Source organism: Bos indicus x Bos taurus, chromosome 29, assembly GCF_003369695.1.
Source record: "Bos indicus x Bos taurus breed Angus x Brahman F1 hybrid chromosome 29, Bos_hybrid_MaternalHap_v2.0, whole genome shotgun sequence".
Taxonomy (NCBI): Eukaryota; Metazoa; Chordata; class Mammalia; order Artiodactyla; family Bovidae; genus Bos; species Bos indicus x Bos taurus.
In genome coordinates, this window is record NC_040104.1 from 13,940,883 (window position 1) to 13,952,531 (window position 11,649).

Sequence of the window (11,649 nt, forward strand, 5' to 3'; positions counted from 1 at the left end):
CAATGGCCCAGAGTCATAGTCCAGTAAGGATTCAAAGAGTGAGCTCTGCAAATCCATGTGGAGAGTGTCCAGGTGGTGGAAGAGCAAGGGGATGGCTCAGAGGCAGGGGTGTGCCAGGGATGTGTGTGAGACCACCAGGAAGCCAGGTGGCGGTACGGAGTGGGCAAGAGGCAGAGGGAAGCAGGTGAGGTCATAGAGGTGGGGCAGCAAGTTGCTGTTGTGTGTTTTTTTTTTTTTCACCCTGTTTATGTGATTTTTGTGGTTGGCTTCTTTTTATGGAAAGATACTGACTTCCTGTTTGTTGCAGATACAAATTACCTGGCCAACTTTATTGTATGTGAGAAAAAGGGCAATTTAAAGAAACAGAATACAGTACAATAAAGCAAATTCATGAAGACTGTTCCTGGATGACTGAAATTTGGGAAATGAGAAAGGTTGGTCTCTTCCTACCCCCTACCTCATTCACTCAGCCCAAGTAGGTGCAGAATTTTGAGGCTGAAACTTCACGACAACCTCAGATGTCACAGCTGGGATTCTGAACTTGTCTCTGATCTCAGGGCTTTCCAGCTGATCATCTCACCCGCCCGCCACCTTACTGTACAGATGGAGACACTGAAGCTGGGGTGGGGAGAGGGAGGGGCAGGGAGACACATTGACCGTTTGGTGGGAAGAGCTGGTCAGTTTCTGTGTGACTCAATGCCTCTGCTGCCGCCCACCCCTCCCCCACCCCCCACTCCCACCCCCCGGAATCCAGGGATTCAGATGCCCAAGTTCTTGCAGAGACTTCTCGGTAGGATGAGTTGAGGGAAGACGGTGCCTCCCTGGGTTCTCAGGGACCTTCTCTGGCTCCACCCTCAGCCCCATGTGGACAGGCTCCTGGTGCACCCATCACTGACTGGAGGAAGCAGACTGATGAAGAGTGTGCCGGGGGCTGCTGGCCCAGAAGTCCACTCTTGGGGCTTATCAGGTGGGTGGGCAGTTCGTGGCTGTGCTCTGGTCCAGCAGAAATGTTACAGCAGGTGAGGGCCTGGAGATTCCTTCTGGGCTGAGGGGCTGGACTGGGTCCTTGACTTGGCTACCAGCATGGGGCAGACATTTCTAGCAATGAGAGTGTTTGCCCCTTCCTGGTAACTGCCCCTTGGAACCAGTTCATATTAGTCAGGGAGATGGGGTGAATTTGGACAGTGTGGGGATCCCAGGGCCTCTTCACCTCCTCTCCTGCTCGTCCTGCTGGTCACCTTGAGTGACGTCCTCGTAGGATGGTGGAGGCATCATCGACTGTTCCTTGAGCTCCAACGGTGAGTCAGGGACAAGAGGCAGGTCATCCTCCTGCCAAAGAGAGAAGCTGCTGTCCCTGATGCTCCAATATGAGGAGCATGTGGTGATCAACAAAGCCCTTCCCGATGGCTCATTTGTTGGAGCCTCAAGTTCCCATGAAGGTGGGGAAACTGACGCAAACAAGGCCCCTTCTAGCTCTCTGATGCCTTAACAAGAAGACTTCCTGCCAGACAGCCAGGCGGTGACTGAGACAATTTACTTGGTGTGAGTAAAACTCAAATGTAAAGTCATGTCAGTGCTATGTAAAAACTCAGAACATCATGACCCTAACATGAAAACAATTGAAGTGTTAACCTTGCAGAATTTCAGGGAATTTAGACCATATATTTCCTTTTTTTTTTTTTTTTACAGTGTTCTACAGTTAAGATTATAGTGTGAACTTTTTTTTCCCTTCAAAGAAATGAGTCTAGGATATCACTTCTGGGGTGGGGAGAGACTAGTCTTTTATTTCTAGATCTTTTTGGTCTCAGCCTGCCGTTCTGCCAGCTTCACAAGTACTCGAGGGCTTGGATCTGGGTGAAACATGCCTCAGACTGAGTCCTGGATTTCCTTACAGGTGTTTGACCTTGGAAAGTGACGTGGCCTTTCTAAGTTTTGGTTTATTTATCTGTAGAATGCGAGGAAGGTCAGTGCCCACTTCAAAGGGCAGTTGACAAGATTATGTTAAACAAGTCGTGTTTCTCTCACATGCTTAACAGAGAGGGTACTTGGTATCCCCGAAGTGCTCAGTCCCTGTGATCCCCCCTTTGCTGGCTCCCACCACAGCCACACCCCACAACATACTATGGCTCCACTAGCCTTCCCTGGCAGGTCTCTGAGCCATTGCCCCTGCTGTTCCGTCTACTACGGGTCCCTCTCCCATCCCACCTGCAGGTCCAGATCCCGCCCGTCTCCACGGATCTCCCTCATAAGCTCTCCAAGGGCTTGAGAGCTGGGAGCACTGTGGCCTGCTGGTCTGAGCATCCGTGGCCTTTCCTCCCCGGTGGCCCCCATTTTTCACCTTGAATTGGTGCCCTCCCCCGTTCCGTGCCTTGTCTCCCCTACTAGACTGTGGGCTGCCTCTGTGTGTGGCCCAGCTTACTGGGCAACACCCCTCTGCCTGATGCTCCCCTCTCTTTGCCCTCTGTAGCCTCGTTCCCCATCTCCTGGAGGCCCTCACCTCTGCAGACAGGCGGGCATCCCTGTATGCCACGATAGCCATGAGCCCTGGCAGGAAGACCTCCACACAGGTGACACAGAGCAGAGCCAGCACTAGCCTCTGGATGTGGACCTGTGAGGGAAAGAGGGGAGGGAGAGGCAGGTGAGCCTCCGCTGGGTGTCGGCACCCATCATCTGGGCATGGGCAGCGGTCAGACCTGCCAGCGAGGACAGTGGGATTTCAGCTCCCAGGTGTGCCCAGTAGGCAGGGTGTGGCTCTGCTCTATGCCCAGTACCAGGCACCCATGGATCCTTGGTGCATAGTGTTCGAGGACTGGGGTTTTCTCATGGGCCCCTGGTAGAATGGCAGGTGGTCTTCAGCATCGTCTCATCCAATCCCACTTAGATGGGGATATCTAAGCTCAGGGAGAAGCAGCATCACTTACAGCAGGGGAGGGGAAGAACTGGATTGAGGATCACCATACAGCTGGGATATCTCTTGGGGCCATGAGCATCTGGTAGGGAATGTGTGCATGTGTGTGTCTGTGCACACGTGTCCACGTGTGTGCTTAACCTGTGTGAGCATGGTGGAGGGCGATAAGGAATAGTGAACCACCATGGTCAGAACACTTGGAAACTGACCTTGAGGACAGCAGCCACCCACATGGAACAGCTGGCCCACCTTCTGCTTCAGGAGTGCGTGCGTGCGTGCTAAGTTGCTTCAATCGTGTCTGACTCTTTGCAACCCCGTGGACTGTAGCCCACCAGGCTCCTCTGTCCGTGGGATTCTCCAGGCAAGAATACTGCGATGGGTCATCATGCCCTCCTCCTGGTTCAGGGGAGGCTGCGGCTAAAAGAGCACTGAGCTTGAAGTCTAGACCCCGCTGAGTCCTCACTGCCCCCCTGCCTTGCTGTGTGATCTTGATCCACTAGTTTAGCTTCTCTGGACCTCAGTGTTCACTTCCACAAAATGGGGGTAACAAAGTGAACTCGGCCAGCTCTGCAAGGCTGCTGTGAGGTTCACAGTTATTGGGGTCACTGGGGCTACGCTATTTATAGAGCCTTGAACAAGGAATCAGCAGTCCTAGATTATGGTCCTGAATTTGCTGCCAACTTGCTACTTGACCTCAGGCAGGCCCCTCTTCCTCTCTGGGCTTCAGCTTCCTCAGTGATTAAAATGGGAGCCATGAGTCCAGGCCCTGTCCAGCTGCTTGATGCCGACCAGCAAGAAGGCCAATATCATCTCTGTACCTTGGGGTGAGGGGATGGGCTGGCCACCCATGCTGGGCTCCAGATGAGGTTTTCTGAGAGCTAGAAACTTCCTCTGAGCCAAGCCCAAGTCAGAGGACCCTTGGGGGCCGGGCACTCACAGTATCATTGGGGTACGGTTTCCAGATGGGGAACTCAAACGGAGTCTCCAGAAAGAGGTCCTTGGCAATGACAAAGAGGCCAGCCAGCACACAGAGGAAGCTGATGGAGTTTGCTACCAGGCACATCTTCTATAAGCAAAGAAGAAATAACAATCATTGTCCAAAGGCTACAGACGGGATCTAAGTCCTCTTCCCTGGCCAGTCAGTAGCTCACCCTGGGATCTCAGGAAAACGCTGCCCATCTCTGGGCCCGAGGCTCCTCACGCCACCATGGCTTTCTGAGCCAGCCGACCACCAAGGAGGCCCCTACCAGCCCTCATCTTCTATGGTGGTGTCCCCAAGCTCTGGGTTCTAATGCCTGATGATCTGAGGTAGAGCTGACATAGTCATAGCAATAAAGTGTGCGATAAATGTAATGTTTCTGAATCATTGCAAAACCTCCCCGCCCCGCCCCCAGTCTGTGGAAAAAAGGATTGGGGACCACTGTTCTATTGGATGGGATCACGAGAGGCAAAGGACTGCCGCTGGGTCCCTAGGTTTTGTAACAAAGAAGGGTGTTCCCACCACCATCTCCCTCTCAAAGCTGTCTCCAGTCATCTTGGCATCAGATATGCCAACTGATGATGCTCACAATGCCGGAGACCTGGGTTCTATCCCTGGGTTGGGAAGATCCCCTAGAAAAGGGAACAGCTACCTTCTCCAGTATTCTGGCCCGGAGAATTCCTTGGACTGTATAGTCCACGGGGTCACCAAGAATTGGACATGACATGTCCAATGGTCGACTTTCACTTTCACTTTCTCAGGCATCCAAATGCCCCCCTCCTCCACAGGAAAGGACAGGACGAGTCCCAAAGGTCCCCTATCCTCTGTCATCTAGGTCTGCCTCCTCCCCCACCCACCATGGCCCCTGAAATGCCTCTGTTCATCCTTATCTTGGGTTAATTGTGCATTATTCCATGAGCCTCTTGCCAAGTGCAAACTCCTGTAACAGGGAAAGAGTATGAACATAAGGCTCCTCCAAGCCCTTGTGCTAGAATGGACTTCTCTGCAGTAGGTATTTCCCTAGGCTCAGGTGTAGGAAGTGGGGATGCTTTTGGTTCTGCAAGGGGCCCAGCCCAGGAGGAAGAGCCAGGGCTTTGCCAAGCATCTCCTGCCTCTGCTCTAGGTAAATGGCACTATACTCTTCTGATGTGATCCCTGAGAGGGCAGAGGGCAGCCACCGCCCAGCCCAGGCTGGGGGGCCATGAGTGTGGACCCAGCCAGGGCTTGAGGGTAGAGGGTGGGCTGAGGCCATGACAGGATTGGTGGGATGGTCCTTCCATCCCCTATCCACCTCCATCCACCCAGGCTTATGAGGGTGCCCACTCTGCTTCCCTCAGCCACCCCAGGCTAGAAAGATGCTCAGACACCTGCTGCCCAAGCTTAGTGCATCGGAGAGGGAGACAGGAGGTCTAAGGAGCTGTGGGGACACAGAAGCCAGCCATGGCAGATCAGGGAAGACTACCTGGAAGAGGAGACATGTAAGCTGACCCTTGAAGAATGATCAGAAGGAAAGTCAAAGCCAGGAGAGAATGCCCAGTGGGGAGAGGGTAAGGCACTCTGGCAGAAAATAGCGCAGAGCAGGCAAGAAACAGTTGTGTCTGGCTGGGCCTTAGAAGTGAGAGGTTGGTGGACTCCCAGCTGTGACCTGGCCTTCGGGACTCACAGACTTGCTGACATGGGAGGTAAGCTGAGGGCACAGGGGAGCCAAGGGGTGATTGCCAGAATAGTCACCCAGGCTGCTGGGTGAACAGGCTGGCTGACACCTCCAGGCCTGGCCTGATGGGACGGTGGCCAGAGCTGGGGTGGAGGAAGGGCAGCAGGTGGAGAGAACGGCAGGGAGTCAGGGTGAGAGACAGACCTCCACGACAGGAGCTTTTCTGCTTGGACCCTCTGTACCCGCTTCTGGCAAATCCTGGCGAACTGCCTCTGGAATCCCTACTACACACGATGCCCTTTGTGACATTAGCCCAGCCTTGGAATGGGAGAGAACAGTCTTAACCCTCCAACTTACCAGATAATTTTTCTGAAACGACTCCATTGTTATTGCCAAGATCCCGGAAATGAGGAACTGTGGAACAGATTTGAAACAGTCTTAAGGGAGAGGCTGGGGTTCCTTGAAACCCACAAATTCCCTTCCCACTATGATCTTAAAAAAAGACAACCTGTAGGGGCTGGTGGGATAGGGAACATCATTCCTCCAACAAGGGGAGCTCACCTGCCCCCACATGGTCCATCCCAGGCCCACTCCAGCCAGGCTACTCTTCTCTCCTGCTTTCCTAGTGTAGCAGCCCAGACCACCCCTCTGCAAGCAACTGAACTATGGCTTCCACTCCAAGCCTCGCTCCCTTCCTGGATCCTACAGTTTGGAGGATATTAGCTCTTGGTTCCAGGGTCTCTGGTATTTTTCTGAGATTATTCTTTCATATGTGTGCTGAGTGCCTACTATGCACCCATCACTGGGAGCACAGGGATGGGTAGACACTCATGTAGGGACAGTAGTTTCTCTGCTGTGCACAGAAAGCTCAGGTGGGAGCTGTGGGGTCAGAGGACTGAAGTGGCAGCAGGCGAGGGGCCAGGACACGTGTCTAGGAGGGTGTCTGGGAGCTGGTACTAGGTGTGGAAGCAGGACTCCACTGGACCCGGGATGGAAGAGGATGCCCTGGGGATTCTCCAGGGAAGCTGTGGGCAGTGGTTTCCTCTCTCCTCCCACCCTGGCCAACAGCCTTGTGCCCTGCAGACTGGCCCTGACAGAGACTCTGGGCACCAGGGATGTGTGGCCAGATCCAACGGCCTCCGAGGAAGCCTGGGGAAGGTGCAGCTGCCCCAGCTCACATTCACCCTCCTATGTGCTGGATAAACTTGGTAATTAGAGGAGGGTGCCAAGATCTTCCCTGGTGACTCAGCATTAAAGCATCCACCTGCAATGCAGGAGACCTGGGTTCAATCCCTGGGTCACGAAGACCCCTTGGAGGAGGAAATGGCAACCCACTCCAGTATTCTTGCCTGGAGAATCCCATGGACAGAGGAGCCTGGCAGACTACAGTCCACGGGATAGCAAAGAGTCGGACATGACTGAAGCAACTCAGCAAGCATGCACACTGAGAGCCTGGGGGCTGCTCTCTTGGGCTGCAGGCCCGCAGGAGCCCCTGGGAAGAAGCTGCTTCCAGTGTGACTGAGAGAGTGGACGTGGAGCGTGGAGGCTGTGCAGGGGCCGAGGCGGCCTCGCTGCTATTCATTCACTGCCCCCAACCCTGCACCCCCTCCCAAAAGCCAGGTCCTCTGGGCCTGCCTGTGCATCCCCAAAGCCGGCCCATATTTTGACATCTACTCACAGAGGCAGCCCCCCAGAATGGATACCAACACTTCTGGACCACCAGGTGAAGGTTCTGGACAGCAGCCACCAGGTAACCTCCAATGAACAAGTACACCAGAGCAATGACCACATGGACGGCCTGGGCGAGACAGGGGCAGAGGACAGAGAGCCGCTGTCAGGGAACTGGCCCCAGTGGAGGTCGTTGAGCTCCTGGACCAGCGAGCTGCACAGAGCTCACTTCCTGCCTTCTAAGGATCCTGGTGGGCCTGCAAGGAAGGACCGCTTCTCGGGAAGGCAGGTGGGAGTCACGTACCTGTCCTACCACCTGTGGCCATGGCAGTGTCTCTGGGGGCTAAGGTGTGGGGGATGGGAAAGAGAGGAGAAGGAGAAGAAGTTTCTTCTACTGAGGCTTCTATGAGCCACACTGAGCCAGTGTCGTGTGGATGTAGACTGCCTCTCCCATCCCTCCATGGAATTTTAAATCTTAGAATGAAGGTTAAGCACTGTCTCAATCCCCCTCCATCCTCAGGTCTCCTTGCATTACCACCCCCACCTCAGCACCATGTGCCCCCTCTACTCCATTCCCTCCCCCCACCCCAGCACCGCACTGCAGGAAATGGACACTCACGCCCAGCTCCTTGAGAACGCGGCTACTCTTCCTGGGCTTCTCCTGGTGCCAGTTTGGAGGTGGGAGGTCAGGCTGGGTCACCTTCTGAGGTAGATCTGTCAGGCCAGGTGGGGTAGGGCTGAGGGCCTTCTCTGATGGGTGTCCTTCAGCTTCCGACCTGGCAGTAACTGTGGATGCTTCATTGGCTGCTGCTGCCATGACTCCAGCCGAGGACCTGGCTGCTGGCCAAGGAGAAAGGCTAGGTCAAAACTGTCTAATTTCTTGGGCTTGTGCCCGGGTGCCTGTCCCGTCTGCCCTCTGGATCAGGACTTTCCAGAACAGCAGCTGGCCTGAACTTGCTTTGACCTGGAATCCACTGGGTCCAGGAATGGGGAGAAGCTGACTCACAGCCTCTGCCCCTTCTAGGGCAGAAAGACGAGGACCACACACACTTCCCCATCATTGCAAGACAGATTGACCCCCACCCAAACTGGATTACTGCAGTTTGGCCAAGAGCCCAGGGTGCAGGAGGCTTGGGCAAGTGGGGATATCTTTGTAACCAGACCCCCCCATCCATTGGCTTCAGTTCAGTTCAGTTCAGTTGCTCAGTCATATCCAACTCTTTGTGACCCCATGGACTGCAGCACGCCAGGCTTCCCTGTCCTTCACCAACTCCTGGAGCTTACTCAAACTCATGACCATCTAGTTGGTGATGCCATCCAACCATCTCATCTTCTGTCATCCCCTTTTCCTCCTGCCTTCAATCTTTCCCAGCATCTGGGTCTTTCCCAATGAGTTGGCTCTTTGCATCAGGTGGTCAGAGTATTGGAGTTTCAGCTTCAGCATCAGTCCTTCCAATGAATATTCAGGACTGATTTCCTTTAGGATAGACTGTTTTGATCTCCTTGCAGTCCATGGGACTCTCAAGAATCTTAAGCATAAGTTCTTCGGTGCTCAGCTTTCTTTATAGTCCAACTCTCACATCCATACATGACTACTGGAAAAACCATAGCTTTGACTAGATGGACCTTTGTTAGCAAAGTAATGCCTCTGCTTTTTAATATGCTATCTAGATTGGTCATAACTTTTCTTCCAAGGAGCAAGCGTCTTTTAATTTCCATTGGATTAGGATGAGCCAAAACAAGGCAGATGGGAACCAAATAATTGTCCTACCACCTGAGGTGATGGTGGTGGCTCTTGCGTGTGGGGCATTAGGGAATGGAAGGGAAGGAAATTTCTGCTGAGGGCTTACAAGGAGCCAGCAGGGAGCCAGGAAGCCATTTAGCAATGACAATAAATCAACATTTACTAGAGTTTTTTCTGTTGCAAGCACCAGGATGAGCATTTTATATACATTACCTGATTGTATCCTCATCTCAACCCTATGGGTTGTTCCTCCTTCCATTTTGCAGATAGGGCTCAGAGAGGTTAAGTTGCCTGACGAAGGTCACACAGCCAGTGAATGACTGGACTCAGAGCTCAGCAGACTGGCTCCAGAGCTTGGGGGCCTCCATCTTTTACGCACAGTTGTCTTAATGAATAAAAATGGACGCTCTGGATGTTTTAACAGGCATGAGAAAGGGGTTAGGGGAAAACTTTGCAGGAGGCTGAAAGTGCCACTTGCTGAGGGGCTGGATGACTCTATTGTGGGGCAATAGAGGGCCTGGGGGCTTCCTCGTGACTCAGTGAGAAACGAGTTGGTGGGGGGAGCTGGGTTTGGGTTGTTCCCATTCTTTCTAGTTAAAAAATAAGGGGGGGAGGTCACATTCCTCTTGTTATTAATTCTGTGTGAATTCAGGAGATCCTGCTTGGGCATCCACATTTTGCTGTTTTCGTATCAAGGAGGTAGGGATGCAGGAAGAGGGAAAGAAGCCGGGAGGCTCAAGTAGCCCAGGTGACTAGATCCTGGACTTCAAGTCCTTCAGAGCCAAAGGGCCGGATGGGGCCCCAGGGTTGGTGAGCACCGGCTCCATGTAGGCACCATGCGGGAAGGCATTTTTGCATGCTGACCTCCCTCGATTCTCAGGAAGCTGATTAACTCTATTCCATAGAAAAGGAAGGAGGTTTAGAGAGGTCAAGTGCTTTGGCCAAAGTCACACAAGCAAGGAAGTGCCTGGGATTAGGACTGTGTGTATTGGTCCGACTCCAGCACTCTGTGCCCAGGCTGCTGGGATGTGTGAGCAGTATCTCCACCGGCCTGTGGTGACAACCCCTGGTTTAGTGGGGATGGTTGAGGAGGCTGGGCCCCACTCCTGGCTGGGCTCCAGAAGCAGAGCCCAGAGACATGTGGTGGCATGACTCTGTTCTGGGACCTGGGCCAGCTCTGCAAGGGAATCCACCCCTAGGTAAGTCCCCAGAGCCCCTCTGGCACAGTGAGCTGGACCCAGGGGTGTGGTTGGTGGCAGAGGCCAGTATCATCATCCACTGACTGTAACCAGATTTCTCCCCTGGACCTGGACACGCAGAACCTAGACCTGAGCCTTGGCACCACTGGGAAGCACAAGAGAAGGAAGACTTCTTGGTGGAGGCATCTTGGATGAGACAGGTTGTCCAGGGAAATAGTGAGTGTCCCATCACTGGAAGGGTGCTTCTACTTGGCTTTCATTTTTTGGGAATCCAGAGTAACCTTTCTCAAAGTATGTTCCATGGAACACTGGTCCTAATGGATCAGTAGCAAAAGGGTTCCATGATGAAATAAGTTTGGGAAATCCTGGATATCTATCTTCATTCTCCTCTTTAGCATGTTAAAGGCTCTGAGAATTCCTGCAATGGAATAACTTTACTGTAATATTTAGGGCATTTCCCAAACTTAAAAGGCCATGATAAATGAATTTTTTTTTCTCACAGTCCAATGATTTTACACACTTGGTACTCTGTGGGGAATATTTATGGGCAAGTGGCCCTAAACTTATAAACTTTAAATTCTGGTCTTCTTTGTGGCTCAGATGGTAAAGAATCTACATGCAATGTGGGAGAACCAGGTTCGATCCCCGGAGAAGGAAATGGCCACCCAATCCACTATTTTTGTCTGGAGAATTCCATGGACAGAGGAGCCTGGTAGGTTATAGTCCACAGGGTTGCAAAGAGTTGGACGTGACTGAGCGACTAACACTTACACTTGCCCTCTTTTCGATTTTCTCATGTGCATATCATGGTGGAGGCAGGGATTGGACTGTGGTCTCTAGGGTCACTTCCAACTCAGTAATTTTTTCATGAGGCCGAAGGAACTTTAAACAGCAGGAGGGGAGAGAGGTGCAAAGGGCAGGTGTAGATAACCAAAGTCTCTTGTCTGTGAAGCTGAGATCCTGCTCTCTAAGAAGGATGTGGACTCTGGGTCCTCAGGAGAGAGGTGCCCTGTTGTCCTGTCCACTGCACTGCCAGAACCTGGCATAGGCTGCTCTGGGGTGGAGGTGGCTGGGAGGGGAGATGGCTGGAGACTGTCGTGGGAAGTGGGAGGGACATATTTAGCCTTGGCCCCTCTCCAGTCCCCTCAGCCAGCTTAGGACTCCCAGGTCCAGCCAGCCTGACACCCTAGGGAACTAACCAGGGCCCAAATGTATCTCCTTTGTACCTTCAGGTCCCAGGGGCAGGGCAGGCAAGGACAGTGGGAGGCAGGACCCTCCAGCACCACCGTCTTCCCGAAGAATGGTCCAGATCATGCTGCTGCTGCTGCTAAGTCACTTCAGTCATGTCCAACTGTGTGCAACCCCAAAGACAGGAGCCCACCAGGCTCCCCTGTCCCTGGGATTCTCCAGGCAAGAATACTGGAGCGAGTTGCCATTTCCTTCTCCAATGCATGAAAGTGAAAAGTGAAAGTAAAGTCGCTCAGTCGTGTCCAACTC

At 53.1% G+C, this 11,649-nt stretch overlaps 1 protein-coding gene across 1 annotated transcript; it reads right to left on the bottom strand.

Annotated features, from left to right (window-relative positions):
• Positions 1-750: 750 nt before the first annotated feature.
• MS4A10 (membrane spanning 4-domains A10) lies at positions 751-8,039 on the bottom strand. Its single transcript, XM_027532529.1, has 6 exons — positions 7,829-8,039; positions 7,220-7,339; positions 5,899-5,955; positions 3,846-3,974; positions 2,498-2,608; positions 751-1,329 (listed from the first exon to the last, which is right to left on the bottom strand). Exons 1-6 carry the CDS (start codon positions 8,024-8,026, stop codon positions 1,207-1,209), a joined length of 738 nt encoding a protein of 245 aa, XP_027388330.1. The 5' UTR covers positions 8,027-8,039; the 3' UTR covers positions 751-1,206.
• Between the last annotated feature and the right edge of the window lie 3,610 nt (positions 8,040-11,649).